This window comes from Esox lucius, chromosome 3 (genome assembly GCF_011004845.1).
Source record: "Esox lucius isolate fEsoLuc1 chromosome 3, fEsoLuc1.pri, whole genome shotgun sequence".
NCBI lineage: Eukaryota > Metazoa > Chordata > Actinopteri > Esociformes > Esocidae > Esox > Esox lucius.
In genome coordinates, this window is record NC_047571.1 from 16,761,053 (window position 1) to 16,781,150 (window position 20,098).

General features: G+C 39.8%; 1 protein-coding gene across 2 annotated transcripts; it reads right to left on the minus strand.

The window, feature by feature from the left end:
• Positions 1 to 759: 759 nt before the first annotated feature.
• pcmtd1 (protein-L-isoaspartate (D-aspartate) O-methyltransferase domain containing 1) lies at positions 760 to 19,744 on the minus strand. 2 transcript variants are annotated; one of them, XM_010885841.5, is made up of 8 exons: positions 19,522 to 19,744; positions 18,698 to 18,792; positions 10,432 to 10,705; positions 10,049 to 10,215; positions 9,610 to 9,712; positions 9,324 to 9,495; positions 6,161 to 6,284; positions 760 to 1,920 (listed from the first exon to the last, which is right to left on the minus strand). In XM_010885841.5, exons 3-8 carry the CDS (start codon positions 10,569 to 10,571, stop codon positions 1,511 to 1,513), a joined length of 1,116 nt encoding a protein of 371 aa, XP_010884143.1. In that variant the 5' UTR covers positions 10,572 to 10,705; positions 18,698 to 18,792; positions 19,522 to 19,744; the 3' UTR covers positions 760 to 1,510. The 2 variants fall into 2 exon arrangements, with proteins under 2 accessions (XP_010884143.1, XP_012988761.1); XM_013133307.4 differs by lacking the exon at positions 18,698 to 18,792 and having other exon boundaries at positions 10,432 to 10,703.
• Between the last annotated feature and the right edge of the window lie 354 nt (positions 19,745 to 20,098).

Here is a 20,098-nt window from a genome sequence, read left to right on the forward strand (position 1 = left end):
GGATGATCCAGAGGAGGAATGGGAGAAGTTCATGTGGTCTGATGAGACAAAAATAGAGCTTTTTGGTCTAAACTCCATACGCCATGTTTGGAGGAAGAAGAAGGATGAGTACAACCACAAGAACACCATCCCTACCGTGAAGCATGGAGGTGGAAACATCATTCTTTGGGGATGCTTTTCTGCAAAGGGGACAGGACGACTGCACCGTATTGAGGGGAGGATGGATGGGCCATGTATCGCGAGATCGTGACTAACAACCTCTTTCCTCAGTAAGAGCATTGAAGATGGGTGGTGGCTGGGTCTTCTAGCATGACAATGACCCGAAACACACAGCCAGGGCAACTAAGGAGTGGCTCCGTAAGAAGCATCTCAAGGTCCTGGAGTGGCCTAGCCAGTCTCCAGACCTGAACCCAATAGAAAATCTTTGGAGGGAGCTGAAAGTCCGTATTGCTCAGCGACAGCCCGAAACCTGAAGGATCTGGAGAAGGTCTGTATCCCTGCTGCAGTGTGTGCAAAGCTTGTCAAGAACTACAGGAAACGTATGATCTCTGTAATTGCAAACAAATGTTTCTGTACCAAATATTACGTTCTGCTTTTCTGATGAATCAAATACTTATGTCATGCAATAAAAAGCCAATGAATTACTTAAAAATCATAATGTGACATAGATTCCGTCACTCACAGTTGAAGAGTATCTATGATAAAAATGACAGACTTTTACATGCTTTGTAAGTGGGAAAACCTGAAAAATCGGCAGTGTATCAAATACTTGTTCTCCCCACTGTATTTATTAGAATTGTTCAGCCCCTGTGGGAATCAAACCCAGAACCCTGGCATTAGAAGTGTCATGTCTACCAACAGAGCCACACGGGACAAGACTCCTCCCAATGTTTTGTACAATATAAAACAGTTGACAAAAAGGCTGTGTTGTTTTCCTTTCAAGGGGAGTGTGAGCAGGAGTATTGAAAATGGGCGTCAATAATGTTGACACCTGTCACTCTGAGATAATATGTTAACAAATTCTCAAAATAACCAAATGTTCTTTTGTATACAATATTTGTAATATCGTCCTCATACTTTTCAAAGGGGCCACTCATTTGAGTTGACTGTACATGCATCGTCTCTAGTTCTTCCACTCAGTATATAACATCTTCATTCATTAACATCAACTTGTGTAAAGCTTTTAGAAAAAGGTGCAGTAAAATTTGGGATCTGTCCATTTATTTTTAACAAATATAGTTACCATTTCCTTTTTTATACCATTTAATTGAGACAATTTGCTGGAATATTAACATATGAATCTACATCCTGAAAAAACAAAACCATATCATAGTAATTATAGAATATCATCAAAAATTACCCAGAAAGCCTCCTAGTCTCCATTCTATATTCCCCTTCAAGAGAAATGAAAAGTAATGCTACATCATTCTGTATTGAAAAAAGATAATACAAATCTCAGCAGGCATTATCTCCAATTGAACGGATGCCAGCAGGGTGAGAAGTCACACAGTCATTTTTCTCGGTAGTATAACAGATAGGCCTTCAGCGATTCAGGCAGAGGTAAAGTCATGATTTTGTCCCTCAGTACATTCACTGCCTTCAGAATCTCAATGCTGCCAATGTCCCTCTCCTCCTCTTCCTCTCGCTCCTTCTCCTTTGTTTCCTGCTGCTCCTCTTCCTCCTTGTGCTGCTCCTCCTCGATCCGTTCGTCCTCCTCGCTCTCCACGGCTTGGGGCATCAGCTGGTTGCCCACAAAGACGTAAGTGTTAATGCGTCGCCGCCGACAACGCCGTCTCTTTCTTTTCTGGGGAGCCCTCAGCACCAGGCCATTGTCAGGACTCTCGTCATTGGTCAGATCTCGGAGGGTGCGGCGGATGTAGATGCGAGACAGATCCTGAAGGCTCCTGACCATCACCGGGGCTGAGTAGGAGCAGAGGGACACAAATAGCATGTCAAAACATTACGCTTCTGACATTCTTTACTGAAGTTCAACACGCAGTTATCTCATTGTATTGTCTGGTCATTTGGGTACAATACTCCAACCAAAACTATAGGACAGAAAAATTCCACGGTTACATTTAACGGTTAATGAAATATTCAAGAATATGCACCCACTGATAGGGCAGTTAGGCATCTAGAGCCTAAGGTTTAGTCAGAAAATGTCTTATCGTTTAACTATGAATAAAAAGGGGTTTAGAGTAGAAGAGGGCTATTAAACTGGGCTATTCAGATATGGCTCGTTGATTAATTTATAATGGCCCTTAGATCAATTCTGAAAAACATGCTGTTTAGTGATAAAAAATACAAAAATATGAGCTATCAATCAACATGACCCAATGGTGGCAAACTGCTGTAGAAATAAAAAAAATTAAAATTGGGATGATTCTATTGTCGAGCCGACAAGTGAAAAATAATCTTTTTGTGCCTTTGAATAAAGCACTCAACCCCAATTGCTGCAGTAAATCACTGGATAGGAGCGTCAGCTAAATTACTAAAATGTCCTTTCAGAGCTGCTAAAAAGGAGACAGAGTATATCTGCCTATCATCTCTTTCACTACAGATGACTGATGCTAGAGACATGCGCAGGGCTTAACTCAGAGGGGAATTCAAAAACAATGGACTAAGACTATTACAAACACGATCTAATCAACATTCAATGCTAAATTGCTTGATGGTGTTAAAATGACCTCTGACCATAAGATGATCTAGCCTATGTGCGCAAAATACAAATAGACATACTTGCATTTTCCACAATTGCTGTCCGAAGAAAGCATTCGTAGCAAAGATTAGATTTTTGAGATTTTTAAAATCTCTTAACTGACTGAATGTGGCCCTACAGGGAACTGATGAAACACTGAAAAGAAGAAAACAACAACTGCTATTCCAAATAATGGGATATTCTCGTCTCGGATATGTGCCCAAACCAAATGATTAATCTCCATACACTACACAATTACATTTAGTAATCATCAGGGCAGATCCTTCAGGCAATGAGTTTTTTGATAAACTGTACTATTAGTGGGCATGACATTTTAAAAATGCTCTGGGGCAATAATGTTGGAAACCCCTGGAATATAAAATCATAATTGTGTTGGATTGTTTTTTATGCCAATTTTAGGAAGAGTAATCCAATGCAGAAAACTGTAAATAACCTAGTTCAAAGCATCTGGCCCCAGTAGTAATAAAACTGAAGAGCCTTTGCGGAGAACATAAGGTTAGACTAGAATATGATTCACAGTAGAACAGTCGCTCTCAACTGATGGGTTGCAGCCCAAATATGGATGCTGGTGTCTGAGTTGAATACATAGTGCCTTGCAGAAGTCTTTAAACCCATGACCAGTTCTCTTGTTTTACTGAATTACTAGTGCTCGATTGAAATTTTGTTTCGGTTCGATTTTTTATTTTAAAACACTAAAACTCAATTATTGTAAAGGTGATATTGGTTTCATATTGGAAAATATTTGAAATATATTTCATTTATAAGTATTTAACTCATACACATTTATACTTGGTAGAATCAGTTTTCGCTGCAATAAGAGCTTTAAGTCTTTTGGGAAGTAAATACAAGATAGTGATTTTGGCTCATTCTTCTTGGCAGATTTGCACCAGGATGTTCAGGTTAGGTGTATGATGCTTGTAGACTGCAATTTTCAAATAGAGCTGCAGATTCTCAATGGGATTAAGCTCTGGCCAGTAGGACATTCACCTTTTTATTCTTGAGCCATTCCAAAGTTGCTATGACATTTCCATGGGATCATTGTCCTGATGAACGGTTCTCTTGCAGGATTTTCCTGTATTTTGGTCCATCCAATTTTAAAATAGTGCCCTGTCCCTACTAATGAAAAGCATCCTTACAGCATGATACTAACTGCAGCAGGGTATCTAGAGGTTCCAGCAAGTTGATAAATTTAAGACATTTTTTAATGCCAGGTCAAATTCAATTTAAGACCAATTTCACAACAGCATAACAAAAATAGTACACCAATTTGACTGAAGTACCCACAGATGCTAGAGCAGTGAGCCAACTTCTAACAATAACATTACTGTCACATCCTGTGTGGAGACGTGTAGAGTGTCTTGAGGCATGGGGGGCAGTGGTAAGTTTGCACCACACATAGTGCTTACAGTTGCAGGCAAATCATGGTCTCATCTGACAACAAAAAAACTTCCCAATTCGCAGGTGGGTCACTCTTGTGGTTTCTCGCGATCTCCAGACACTTTTTGGTTGATGGTTTTGAGAAATGACTTCTTTCTTGCCAACTTCAAATACAGGCCAGTGTTACATTGTTACTGACTGTTGGCAGGGTTGGGTAGGTTACTTTTTAAATGTAATCTATTACAGTTACAAGTTACCTATCCACATTTGTAATCAGTAACGTAACTTTTAGATTACACAAAATCAGTAACGTAATCTGATTACTTTGAATTACTTTCATATTAAGAGGCATTAGAAAACAAATAGGAATAGCCTATAACCAGCTGAACACCCTTTGCGGGATCAGTCAGTGTTAGAGTTTACATAGCTGGCCAAAAACTGAATTTGCATTTTAACTTAGGGGTTTTGTACAGCACCTTTGGAAAGGGTTTCTACACCATTGCTTTCTACTTGAATATGATTGGGCTACATCTCTACATTACATGCTAAAGGTCTGTCAGACTTTCAGTCATTCCAATTAATCCAAAAACCCTTGATTTTACAGAATATGGCTGTTTATCTGAACATAACCCAAAATCAAAGGATTTGTTTTATTCATGTTTCTAACTGCTTCAAAACATTGTTGAAAAATAAAATGGCAATTTCTCAAAAAGGGTATTGACATTGTTGTATATAAAAATCAAGATATCCGTTGCTTTTCGCGCGTACATGAATAACATGATTATTACGGCCACCAGGAATAGATTTCAAAATAGCAAACTATAGAAATAAACGGTGATTATACACTCTTAGTTTAAAGTCAATGTCGTCAGCAGCCATTGATAACCAATGGATGCAATATTCTGAGAAGCCAAGCTAGCAGAATCACGTGGCCTACCTATATGGATGGAGATGAGGTGGTTGCCCATATCATCATCCTTCGGCAGAGTGCTTCCCATCACACCTTTTCTCTTAAATATCGTGATCACTTCCATATAATGTTTTATCTTGAAGGCAACCTAGCTATCTAACAAATAGTTGCATAATCTTCAAAAACATTTCCTGTCTGAGTTTATCAGTGCAACTCTTCTCTGTGTGTTGTTCAGTGCATTTGACAAATAAACCTTGAAACCTTCAACTAAAATATAACACGATCGAGGTAGGCCTATCCAGAGAAAGGTGCGTCGAGTAGATAACTAAATCACCTAAATCAACGTGTCGGCTATTATAGATACACACATTTGACCAATTAAACTAGTGCTTCATCAGTCACTAAACTGCTCACGCACGTCCACGTTTTCGCGCATGATGATCACCCCCAACTGAGGCGCTCAATTGTTATTTTGGTTCAAATAACGATGTTTTTAAAACATTAAATAAAAAAAAACAAGCATGCAGCATGTCATAATTATTTTGAACACCTATTCATTTTCAATTGAAGTAATCCAAAAGTAATAATTTTTTTCTAAATTATCTGTAATCCAATTACAATATTTTTGTTGGTAACGGAATGGATAACAGTTATTTTTTTCTTGTAATCCATTACTCCCCAACTCGGACTGTTGGCCTCTCCTTGGTTTCTCACAACAAACAAGTCTCCTTGTTAATTGATGAAACTGTGCTCATTTGGATATCCAAACATTACGATGTTATGTTGTACACTTTTCCTAATCTATGCATTATATTACTTTATCTCTAACTTTGTAAAATGCTTTTTGGTCTTAATTGTTATCAGATTTACAGCCTGACCAATGATCCAGTGAGGTTTTTGTCCAGAAAACGAGACCGCAACTTGGTTCACAGGTGGAGGCCAATGGAAAATTCTGTCCTTATGAAGGCCATTTTTTCCCTGCCTTTCTGGGCATACTGTGAAACTTCAAAAGCAAAGACGTTGAATACTTACGAAATATATTTCTTTATTATTGACATTGAAGAAGTGGGAAAAGTTATTGCATAACATAATATGAACATAAGGGAAATTGAATTAGAGCAGGGGTTAGAGTAGACCAGGGTTGGAGGACTCACGCAGTTCTACAGCATCAGGCTTGCTTCCCTCAGCTCTGTTCTGCTGTACCAGAGGAGCAAATGACACGGCCAGGATATTCTTACTCTCCCAGGAACACTGACCAGTCCTGGTGATCTGGGTCAGCTATAACAAGAAAGACAGTAAAAAAAAATATATAAGTTGACACTGTATACTGACCATGATAACAACAGTACCAGTTCATTGACAAAGTTGCCACATGTGATTTCTCTCCTATGTGGAAGGTAGGTAAACTACAAGTACATTAAGCTTTATTTAAAATAAAATGTCCCCTTCCCCACTCCATAACATACTGACTTTTTACTTTGGTTTCTCCACCCGTTTTAAAACAGCTTTAAAAATATATTTAAAATGTTTTATTAGGTATATTTCACAGTGATATACATGGTAAAACTGTTCCCCGCACAATATATGTTTTCTCACAAACAGAAACAAGCAAACTGTAGACATTTACCAACCAGGAACTGGAGAATCAATATCACAGCCAATCATAACACAATCATTCCACTTTTCCTGCAGATATATTATGGACTTATCCTGAAATTACAATTATGACAATGTACAAGTTCCTGTATGTAGCAACTTTAACACTTATCCAGCAGACAGGTTCAAACAACAAAATTCCACTAGACAATGGAGAACTGATGTCAGCCGTGATTACGCCACCATTATTAATATACCATGGCAGAGGGACAAAATCAAATGTATTACATATCCTTAGTTCCACACCAGAAAAGTTAATTGGGGTTTCCAAATGAAATATCTAAAAGCACAAATAGCTGGTTTCAACCATAATGTGGACTTGTTGTTCCAGGGGAAATGTGATGGAACAGAGCTTCCTAAGCTGCTTCAGCCCTTTGGCCTCAATTCTCCTAATCAAAACCTCTGTTCTGTTGTTGCCATGGTGCTGTAAGGCAGCCTAAAATTAGAGCTTTGCAAATGCTGTACATATTTGAGATCTTTTTCTTTTTTGTCCATGAGCTGTGTATACATACTTATACTAACTGCATTACCTGTACTAATTGTCTTTTATATTGAATATGTATCATGCTTACTGGTTACAGTATGAATGTATTTTCTAGGCCAATGGTTTCTACATATCTTACTGAAGCCACAAAAATTCCCATACAGTACAAGCAGTGTATAACATTTCTGTGCTTTATGGGTCATAATACAGTTAATCTTGAATTAAAGGTAATCAAACATGTAACATTCAAATGTATTATAATTTTTTGTATCTCTCTGAGGTTAATTTAATGAAATGGATAACTAGGGTCAGGGGTTTGAATTCCTTTGTAAATAATCAGGGGCTCCACCGAACCAGAGTCAGAGTCATATTGTCCAAATGGAGGTTTGTGACAACACTGCTCAATAAGAAGAACATTAATGCTTAACTAAAACTGGCTAAAAAAGCACCAGGATGATCCTCAAGACTATTGGAACAATGTTCTATGGACAAGTAAGTCAGAAGTAAAACCTTTTTCTGGCGCCAAGAACCCATTATGTCCGGTGAAAACCCAAACACAGCAAAGCTGTTGAATGCAGTATGTTGTTCTGCACAGATGAGTGTGTTATACATCCTGCATAGCACTGTGGGAGACTGATCAATAACTAAAGGAATGACTGGTTGCAGTCATTGCTGTTAAAAGTGGCACAAGCAAATGTGTTTGTTTGTTCACTCACATCTAGCTGGCCAAACCTCCCAAAAAAATGTGTATTAAAAACATGCATCTCAGATACTGCTGCTTTTTATCAATTAAATCTGAGCACATAATAGATCAGTGCATTCTAGTGATGATGACTAGTACTCAGGGCTGGTGTGTGGAGGGCTTTTGTGCTACATTGGCAGCAGAAGCATCACCCAAGTGGGTGCTACAGGTTATTTGTGGAGGAGTACTACACCAAGGCTTCAAAATGCTCAGATGAGGACAACATAGGGCCAACCTTGATTATTAACATCATCTTGCATCAAATGCTACAGAAAAGTCAGGGATAAATGTTAGAGCCAGCAAGCCAACTGAATTAGCATTCTCAGGCATCGTCTTGTATCGCCCATTAACAAACCATCCGACTCCATCAAGGAGCATGAGAACACAGCTGATACACTGAATCCTTCTCTATGACAATGTTGTTCAGTATTGATATGTGTCTGGTAGGCGAAATGTACTGTCTAGCATATAGGCCTGTTTAAGGATTGTGTCTCTTTTTTCTCCCTCACTACAACAATACATCAACTTCTACAGCGCAGCTTGCAAATGTGATTACTGCCCTTGATGAAACATTAAAACACTCTCTGTTCAGGTAAAAAACACCCAATGCACTGATGATTATATACCAAAACAAACTTATGCTGAACCTGGCAACAGAAATCAGTGAAATATGACATGAGCAACATGTTGTGTCCACTCCAATAGCCTCTGCTGGTCACACAACTTTCTAAAGCAAAATACACTGGCTTTATTATTTGGGGGGACAACCAATGAATGCACATCGCAAAAGCCATTATACCTTGTGAATGCTGAAGGTTTCACACAGATCAGTGATAGTTACTGTTTTGACTAAAATCTGTCTTGAGCTGTTTAGACAATGTCCAACACTTTGACATCCTGAAAAACGTTTGAAAGAATAGCGAAAACAAATTGCACAATACAGATGTGTAAAGCTTTCACACTTTCATAAGAGGCACAGATTGCTGCTAAAGGTGTTTTTATCATGTCATGACATGAGGGGGGGGGGGGGGGGTTGGTGTACTTATGTAATCAACTGCCTATTTAAATATTTAAGCAATAATGCATGAAGGGGTGTGTTAGCCAATAAACAGGAACAGCACCAGACATGCAAGAGACTTGGACAGATAGGGGTGGGAGTAGAGGTGTAGTAGGACGTTCAACTCAGCGTTGTTATGCAAACCCAATAAAGTACAAATCCAACCCAGGGTCAAGCCCGGGGCTAATGATGCCACAGCCAATAGACCCGGTTTATAATAATTCCTTCACTTCTTTAAAAAGGACTAAAACAGCGCATTATGGCGCATTGGTCGGCATTTAGGATGACCTCAAACAGGGATGGAAGGTAAACATCATGAATAATGCCCATGTTTCTGTTACCTGCATTATTCAGAGACCTTCTACCTGCTCTTCTTACCTGATCCTCTATGGGCATCACCAGAACACCCCCGACTTTGAGCAGGACTTTCATGTAATTCTCGTGGTCCTTCTGCACCCCCGCACCGCAGTAGATACGGTCGTATTGGTGACTGTCTGACGAGATCTCCAAACAGTTGCCCACCACAAAGACGGGTTCACAGAACTCAAACCTAACAGATACCGAATAAAGGTGAAAACGGTAAGTGACGGCCCTCCATAAACACATCTGAGGGGTCACGGCACGTATCACCATACACCCAGAACTCTGCGATGAAGTGACCCACTTATCAAAGCTGTCGCTGTTCTTGATGAAGTCATCCAGTTTCTCCTTGGCATACTCAACCACATCGGTGTGGAGCTCCACTCCATGGTTCACCCCAAATGGACCTGCAGAAAACCACTTCAAATGGATTTGTAGGGAATACACATGGTTTACGACAGAACATTCTGCGTTTAAATTCATTTGGCACTCCATGCATGTCATTGTAGCATATGTCCGCCTAACTCATAACTAACTCAGCGCATCACGGTGAATGAAGACTCACAGAATATCTCCCATCTTCAAAAGGTAAACTGCGGTTACATTATCACCAAAGTAAAACTGCACCGCTCCTCTAGAAACTCTCACCTGGTCTGAAAGCTAATGAGACTTCCTGATGGATGATAAGGTGACCCGAGTGGAACATTTAGAAGAGAAAAAGAAACAAACTGGGGAGTCATTACCTATGATAAGTCCCACCATGGTGCTAAGGTAGCCAGTCCCACTGCCCAAGTTGAGGAAGGACAGACCCTTCTGCAGTTTCAGAGCCTCCATCACCTCAGAGTAGATACAGGGGGCAGAAAGGTGGATGTTGCCATGCTTCCACGCCAGATCCTTGTAGGCATTGTCCCTATAATATGGGCAGATAGTTAAAAACACGTCTATGTTAGCTTGGGGAACTTTACAAAGGAGAAAACTGTCATTTCTATTCACATTTCCATTTTCATCTATATAACTACCTTAGTTTAGGCTATTCTTCAATGGATGTCAACGCGAGTTAAGATTTGTCAGACCACCCCAAAAAAAGACTGATAAGCTGTATAGATGATCATGGGTCCTGTAGTACCTGTAACCATCCAGGTAGTAGTCTCCGCGGTCAATGGCCCGGAAGGCTTGTTCAACGCGCTCTGTACGGATATACTGAGCCTCCTTCAGGTTGTCAATCAGATCATCATTGTCCTCCCCGGCACTCACCGCACCCCCCATGGCCAGAAAGAATCAGCAGAACAAAAAGAGGGTGCCACAAGTGGAGAGATGCGTTGTCTTCTTAGTGGGGCATGGAGAGATGCAGATTCCCCTGAGGCCGGTTCACACCATTGTCATTTCACCATAGGCTAGCTCTAGGGAAATGAGACAAGGGAGACGGTGACTAAAGAGATGGCAGATAGTACGTAAAGCAGAGGGATGTCAGTTGTTGAGACAGAGGCCATTCCCCATGGAGTTAAACATCAATGCAGCAATAAAGAAAAATACATTCAACTGGTCAATACCCAAAAGTACTGCCTTTTTAAATAAACGTTTGTGACAAAACAGAATATCAAAGTCTAGCTGTATAGTAGCGCCTCTTGTTGTTGAGATTGTCTGCACATTTTGTAAAAACGGAACCACGAAAACAGAAGACCCAGCCTTGCTTTACTGTGATTTGTACAAAACATTAGGGATGTTTTTTTTTTTTTTACCTTTTAGTAATTTAGCAGATGTTCTTACAGATAACAGATAATAAGAAGTTAGGTGGAGCAACTAAATAGTTACAGGCAAAACCCAGTGACGAATAGACAAAAATAATAAACATAGCAAGCATTAATTCATGAAGTCATCAGAGGATGTGGCTGGAGAGTTCGACACTCTACAGCCACTTAGACAAAGACGCTCTTTGAAAAGGTAAGGTTTCAGTTGTTTTCTGAAAACGGGTGGAGATTCTGCTAACTTCGCCCCGCAAGGAAAAGCTTGTTCTACACTTGGGATAAGGTTTTGACTAAGCAGTTTGGGAGCGGCCTACCCATAGGGGTGGGATGGCTAGAATTGGGTTTGAGCAAGGCATAAAAGAGAGAAAAAATCTCCCCTTGCTGCTCCTGAGGAAAGTACCAAGGCCTTGTAGCAGATACAAACTTCAACTTAGAAGCCTTCAAAGAAAAGTGAGTAGAGAAGGGAGTGACTTGGGAGACCTTGGGAAGGCTGGCCACCAGAGGGGCCTTGGCATTCTGGATAAGTTGCAGGGGTTTCCCACCGGGAGCCCCACCAACAGTGACATTGCATTAAGATGAGAAGTGCTTGGATTAGTACTAGCTCAGTCTGGGTCTCTCACCACAAGTGGTGGAGAGACCCAGAGGAAAAAGCAGTTAATGCACGGGCAAGTTTGGTGTGTGAGAGACCAGTGGAATTGCTATGAATTAGGTGCAGAAATAATCAACCCTGTTTCGAAAAGTGGTCGGCAAATGTATTCTCAGAAAAGACAGATGGTGGGGGAGGAAGTTGAGAGTTGAGGAATGAGTAGAAGGTGGATAAGAGTTTATTTGGGTTAGGGGTAAAGGCTTAGGGTAATAGAAAGTGGCTTTGGCAGCAGATGAAGAAAAGTTAGCAAGGACAGAGTTAAAAGGATGCTTCAGTAATTCACAAGTTTGGGTTAAGTTTGGGTTAGGGTCCCACAAGTTTGGGGACCGCCAAGCTGGCCAGTAGTAAATGGGACAGTCAGTCAGAGTGGCAGGACTTGAAAATGGAAGAGAGAAGGGTAAAAGAGGCAGAAAGACAGAAGTAAGAATGATTAAGGCGATGGAAGCGATAATAGGTTCGACTAGGAGAGAGCAGTTGGGAAAGGAATACTGCAGCGGCCTGTGACCCGGGTGGGGGGGGCTCACAGTGTAGGGGTGGTGAAGAGAGAAAGAGACAAGGAAGTAACAACGTCCAGTAAAGGTTAGATGCTGAGGGGGGGTTGATTGGGTGTGAGGTCAAAAAACTGCTCTGGACACAGCCTGCATGCATTTCTTAATTATTACAATGTGTACTCTTGAAAGGTTCACCCGGCACAGCCAGAGGAGGACCGGCCACCCCTCCAAGCCTGGTTCCTCTCTAGGTTTCTGCCTACATTTCGGCCCCACTTAGGGAGTTTTTTTTCTAGCCACTGTGCTTCAACCCTGTTGTTGCTCGCTCCTTGGGGTTTCAGGCTGGGTGTTTTGCAAAAGCACTTTGTGACAACTGTTGGTGTAAAAAGGGCTTTATAAATTAACTTGATTGACTGAAAAGAAGAAAAATAATAGAAAGAAAAAGATAAAGAAATTTGTCAAAAGCTAATTATGGAAGACTGAAGTCACTGTAAAATGATTGGAAAGAGCTTATCAGCATGTTAAGCTCATGAGGACGCCTCCAAGAGCATCTGGTGGATGGTAGAGTACAATAAGAAGCTTGAAGTCAAGCTTGAATGGCTAGGTGACATTGAAAGCATGGAATTCAAAAGAGAAAATAGACAGGTGAGCAAGATGAAAGAAAAATTATCTAAATTTGATGATATTCTTAAATACTCACACTAAATGAGAGCAAAAAACTCCACAACAATACAACCATAACCATACAAGCGCTGAAGTATATTGATACAACAAACAAAACAAATAAACTGGGTAATTGAGGGCAAATAGAAACTATTCTATTGTGCATAACTGGCAAGTCAGCGCCACCAGCGCATAGAGAATTAAATAATGCTTTACTTCTGAGTACAGTAGATCAACCAAAAGTGATAGGTGGAGCAACGATTATAGACATGATTTATAAGATGTCACATCTACATCTGTGCTTTCAAACTATCGTTGCACCTGCATTGAAATTATTACAGGTTTCTTATCGAATTATCTAGCGTATTCATCAACTTCATCCACAATATTTCTCCTCTGTTGTGGCTGGAGTTAATTTAAGACCAGCTATGTGTCTGTCTAGGGGTTTAAAAGCAAACTCTTGTGGCTGTAGGCTTCAATAAGTAAATAACGCACAATAAACATTTAGCCAACCTGCATGGCAAACACTTTGGATAAAACGAACAAGCAGTCCTTACACATATCAATATGCAAAAAGAATAAACGACTGGATCACATCTATGGCAACATAAAACATTTAAATAAAATAACAGCCAGACACTATTTCTATGTTTTGTAATAAGGAATACGGGCCGTACTGCACCCTGATATCAGTCACAGGTTAGAGTCACCGGTAACCAGGAATACCACTTAGAAAGACAATGAGATCTTCAGTAATAATACCTTAATCAAGTAAAATATTACTTTTGTGAAGCGTGAAATGCACTGCAGGACAAAAATAAACTAATAACAGCGGTAAAAAGCAATAAAAACCTAAAAAGTCCAATGAATATGATCTGTGAGGAAATTATAAAGCCCATATATGAAAGATGCAACAGAGGAAGATGAGTCTTGAATTCTCTCTGTCTTCTCAGCACCTGATACAACAACAAGAACATATTTGACTCAGGTACATTCAGAGGTGACATTGTAGTAGCCAACATAGGTTAGGCCTTGTGTACAGGCAAGAAGAGCCAAATCCATTAGTTCTTCTGAACAAAAATAATTGATTCATGCTGACCAATGTGTGACTGTACTGCACTGCGTTACAGGAGCAGCTTTTTGTCCTCATTTTTTTTTTATCCCTCCCTGAAATACATCTATCCAAAGTCCATTGAGTTTTCTGCAGCAAAAATAGGAGATTGCAAAATGGGTCAGTCAGGGAAGGTATTCCACAAGCATTAAATGACTGACAACTGCACTTGTTTGCACTGTTCCTGACAAGCCTATGACGAAACATAGTCAGAAAAGGGTAGGAGCTAATTTAGTTTCCTTAAATAGGTAGGGCTACGTAGTTTGAACTTGAACTGAAACGCTGTTATAGATTTAGATAACCTAGTTTGCAAACTATACACACAGGGGCAGGGTTTCCACATAATTTATGACAGACTGTCATCCTTATATTCCAGAAAATATTCACCTGATTTCCATCAATGGCAGGGCTGCTCAATCCTGTTCCTTATTTTGCACACATGATTCTAATAATGAGCTGGATGAAAAGCTAAGTCAGGTTAGTCACAACTGGGGTTGGAGAGAAAACCTACTGGATAGTAGATCTCCAGGACCAGGACTAAGCAGCCATCACCAAACTTGTTTTCAGTAAAAAGCAGCACAGTGCAGGGCTTCTCTACTGGAGGGTGGCAAATGGATTGTCAGGCTCAGGGTGACAAATGTGCAGTTAACAAAAGCAGCGAGCACATCTGACCTTTAGCCAAAACATTTCTAGATCAAATACCTGAGCCAGTGAGGGGAACTACATCTGTCTCTGTCCTAGAACAATATACAAGGAAAAAACAAACAAACATCAAGTCACAGATAGGTATTTTCTTTATAGGAGTGAGGTGTGATAAAAGTTTCAAGTTTAAGAGTCTTTTGTAGTTTGATCGAACAACTAGAGGTGGCAAACTGAAATGAATAATGACCAAAGACAGTGTTGGCTTGAGAGGTGTCCATAATGAGATATACCAGAGTCCTTTACGAGTAGCAGATGTTAAGGAGTGAGCTAATGTTGAGGGGACATTTACCTAAGAGCGATTTGCTAATAAATTGGTACAAGGGACTCTGGTGATGTAAATGTAGCGAGGGCCAGTTAACCAGAGGTTACATTGATGCGTGTTGAAGGTGCTGGTGAAGAGAAAGCATGCGGTGTTGAAGATTACATATCAACTTTTATAGAGCTTTTTAGCAGCAAGCCTAAAGACTAAATTGCCATAGTTAAGGGCAATGGTAATTTTCACAAAGGTATACTTTTCATGGAACGAGAAAACTATTTTGGAACTAACATTAGACTAAAGATGAGTTATATGGGCACTAAAAGTTGGTGAGGAACCAAACTTGATTACTGACACTATTAAAACCCGGTCAACAGCTGGCCAATTGCAGTGCCCTCTGCTGAATCCCTGGACTAAACCGCAAACAGGATCCAAACCCTGCTTCAACAATGACACAGTTAACGGCAAGACTGTTTTTACCGGGACACCATTAGATGATTTAGTTTTTTTTACAAATCATGAACATTTTTACAGACTGGGCAAGACTAGGCATTAGGTCTAAACCCAAGTAAAAAGAATACAAGTTAGACTGGTATCCAACTCCATTACAGGGATAATGAACCCACTGAACCTGCTGGGCCGGGAGAGGAAATGTAACATGCTATGGGAAACTATCTGGACAGGGCCAAGATATACGTCAGGTTACAATGTATTAGGTAAGTATTCAGACCACTTTTATAAAATTTAGTAAATTGTTTTTCTTCAATCTACACACAATACCCTATTCAATTGATCGGCCATGATTTAGAAAAGGACACACCCGTTTATATAAGGTTCCACAGTTGACAATTCATTTCAAAGAAAAAAGACAAGCCACGAGGTCAAAGAAATTGACCAAAGAGCTCAGAGACAGTTTTATGTAGAGGCACAGTTCTGGGCAAAGGTATAGAAAACATTCTGCTGCATTGACGGTTCCCAAGAACACCGTGGCCTGCTTCATTCTTAAATAGATGAAGCTTGGACACACCAACACTCTTCTTAGAGCTGGCTGCCTGCCTGCCACACAGACCAAAGACCTGATGGTCACTCTGACAGAGCTCCAGAGTTCCTGTGTGAAGATGGCAGAACCTTCCAGAAGGCCAACCACCTTTGCAGCAATTCATCAATCTAACCTTTATGATTGAGTAGCTACTCCTCAGTAGGGCATATGACAGCCTACTTCAAGTTTGTCAAAAGGCTCCTGAAGGACAATCATGACCATCAAAAACATGATCTCTCTGGTCTGATGAAATCAAGATTGAACACTTTGACCTGAATGCCAAGTGTCACGTCTGGAAGAAACCATGCACCAGTCATCACATACAGTTAAGCATGGTGGTGGAAGCATAATGCCAAGACAATGCAAGAGTGTCTTTGAGACAAGTCTGTGAATGTCCTTGAGAAACCCAAACTTGAACCCGATTGAACATATCTGTAGAGACCTGAAAATGAATTGCAGTGATGTTCCCCATCCAAAACGACAATGCTTTAAAAGGATCTGCAGAGATGAATGGGAGAAACTCACTAAAAATAGATTATCAGGCTTGTAGCGTACCCTGGAAGACTTGACACTATAATTGTTGCCAAAGGTGCTTCAAAATAGTACTGAGTGAAGGGGTGTAACAGTTTTTCTCAATCGCTTTGGCTCAATTCTTTAATAAAAGTATTTTTTTTCTAAACAAATCTCTGAACAATTAGTTTCTTGTTCACACCAGATTAGAATGTCTTATTCATTTAAGCAAATTGCACGTGTTTTGGCACATGTGTGCAAAAGAGTAAGTACAATTGTCTACAATAGGTACAATGCCTACATGCACATGGCTTGCTGATCAAAACTGATTCTCAATTAAATTGGCATTCTCTTCGCAATTTCTCAACATTCTTTCATCGTCTGAGCCATCAAAATGATCCATTCAATTATCAAAATCTGTCAAACATACATATATATTCCATAAATACCTACCAACACAGAATGTTTGTGATGTCTGATAAATTGGCAAATTACCTGCCAGGTGACATGGTAATGCAATAACAATCGCAAGGAGATTTTGCCCCCGGTGCATCGCAAGGGAAAACATCAGATGTGATGCTGACAAAAATCTCTTGCCAGACCTACAACCCGACAGAAGGACCACCAAGAAGATGGGAACTTGTAGTGTTACATACTGTGAGGATGTACAATTAATAGTTTTTGCCTAATGATTAGTATGTTCACTAGCCTCTCCAAACTATAGGCTATATTTTGTACTAAACAGTTGATCTTGACACTTAATGTTTTGGCTATGTCTCTAATCGATTTATTCAGATTATTTTTGATAGCGTGCTTTACTGGAATAGACATTTCTTAAACAACAGAGTCCAAATGCCACACCCAGTATTCCATCTAGAGCATTGGTTAGCACTCCTGAGCACATTGGCGGCTGCACTATTGGGCCTGGGCAGACCTTGGTCCCTCCAATGAACTCATTGATTCACCTAAAGATTTGTTAGGATCTGGATTGAAACAATACCCAATCATGTTGTCCTTCAGTAGTTGCTATGAAACAGATAGACATGTAAAATATTAGTATTATCACAGCCAACTCAATCCAGAGACATTTAGAGAGATTGTAATTTAACGGCACTGCAATCAATAATTACATTTTATTTTGCTGTTGCTATGAAACAGTACACATACGCATAAAGTACATCCTACAGGAGATCATTGCATCAATTAACGAATCATAGGGTAGACTTGCTATATTCAAATTGCATTTACCTACAGTATATGTTAGAAAACCAGCCTTTTCTTAGTTATAGCTATTTATAATCTAATTACCAAGCATTTTCCCTCATGAATCACACTACTGTGACAATATTAACCTGATCGTCGAGAAGATGTCAAAACAGACAAGCCTATTTCAATTTGTAAGCAAAGCACACTGAGTAACATGGCAAGTCCACTCCTGACCTCAACCTGAGGAAACAGCAACAGCGGACAGTGCAGTAGTACCACCCATACAGTATGAATCATTTGTTTGAAGTAAACATTAGAGCTTTTGTAATTCAGTTTTAATTGTATTGTTTTTCAATGGCATTGTGTTTTAAAACCATGTCTGTTCAGTGCTGCCTATTGCCTTCACTTATGTCCTTTGAGCCTTTAATTTGTTGCACTCAAAACAGCAGGTCAACTATCAGTAGAGCAAAAATGTTGATAACTATAAATATTAGATTGATTTTGCAGCCCTCCACGCATTTTAAAAAATATATATAAGGTTCCATCATTGCGTGTCAGTTGTCCAGGGACCTCAGGTTTTGTTTTTTGTTTTTTTACCCGTCAATGATTTTATCCTGCCCGATCAATATTCTTGATCCTGGAGCCACCAATGCCTGAGAATGAACTAATGAGGAAACAACACACACTTGCTCAAGAATCAGATGAACAGCTAATGGTCCAATTACCTAAAATGGGGGCTTTATCTATGAAAAGGACTGCAATTCCTACACCAAATAATCCATACTTGTGTCACTATGCAAATACTTAGGGACTGCCATGTACACCGCAACCAAAACATTATTAATTAGTTTTCATATATGAATGACAAATATTATTTGAAGCCAATGAGCTACTTTTCAGAACAGTTACGGCACAGACTTCTAGCCAATCATCTTGCTAGTTTGACATGGGGGCGTTCTGCAGAAGAAAACACTTTGGAAAATTCAGATAGAAATATGCTATCTAGAACAAACATGCTTTACCGACCTGTATAAGGAGGAATCACATCGGCTCCATAAATGGAATTTCTATCAGCAACAGATAGCAACTGAACGTGGCCCGCTGCGTGTGATGGTGAAAAACTAAACAAAAACAACAGGAAATTGCATGGCATTGTATCGTATTGTTTTTGATATAGGAAATTGACAGAAATGTCAAAAGCTTGCATTGAATGTGCCTTCATAATGTAGCTTGTGTTATTCACTAGCTGCTCTCTAAGTACATCTATTGTTAAATCTATTATTGATGGTGTGTCATTTTAATCATGCAGGACAGATATTTTAGCTGATGTTATATGTACAATTTGTACAAATTTAAAATATCAGGTTACTACTAACTAGTAGTGTTGTTTTTCAAGTAACGCGAGAAATCGAGGCATATGTAATATCTGTCATTATTGTAGCAGCCTAACGTAATGTCACAACAACATTCTTGCCAGCTGTAGTTAGCATGCTCGACGGCTGCAGTTAGCAGTCGAAAGATGGCCATGGTGAACTAGCTTAGCTATGTATGTGTTAGCCAGTAAGAAGAGTAACGACGTAATTAGCAAAAATACATAGAAATGCTGTATGAAATGTAACTAGTGCCTTAATGTTACACGATGCGACGTTAGGTGAAAGCGTTAAGTCGAGTTAGACTGGCGGTGCAAAAAATGTCAACAACACTCATCATAAATTAGTATGAACACAGTTATACGGGCCTAAACAAAGTATGTGCGTCACCAACCCAGACAAAGCAATCATGGTAGCTCGTTAACTGACACAGAAACAGACAAAATGTCGACAGTGCATTTTAGATTAGAAAATACTTACAGCGCCAAGTCAATCGATTAACTCAGACCCAATGTAGATGCAGGAGAGAAAAAAACAAATCAACTACAGCTAGTTTATCGAGCTGCAGCGCGAGTTTGTGAAGTGGTGATTGACTAGTCTGCCGATTCTTCACGAGGAAAGAACACAGCTGAAAGGATGTAAACATACATGTCACGTGGTGGGTTGCAGATGTAGGCAGTCGTGGTGAGTCCAAATCTGGTCCAAATCCTAAACGGACAGGTCTGGTGAACGATTTGATGACGTATTTTGCGTAGACCGAATTCAGTGGAGACCATCCAAATTGATTGTGATATTCGGAATCGCTTCATTCCGTCAGTAGATAGCTGCCAAAAGCAGTATGGCATTGAATTAAAACGTTCAGATTGTTACATTCCATAATTTATGGTGTTTGGAAAATTAAGATTCAAATGAAGACCCAAAGCACCCACGAAATGTATTAACTAAGTAAACATTTAAATATTGATTATTTCATTGATGACTTGATATCTATTAACTAGCTAAGTTCCCAATTAATCCTGTCAAAAATGCATGGTATTGCTTTATCTCAGAATTCACA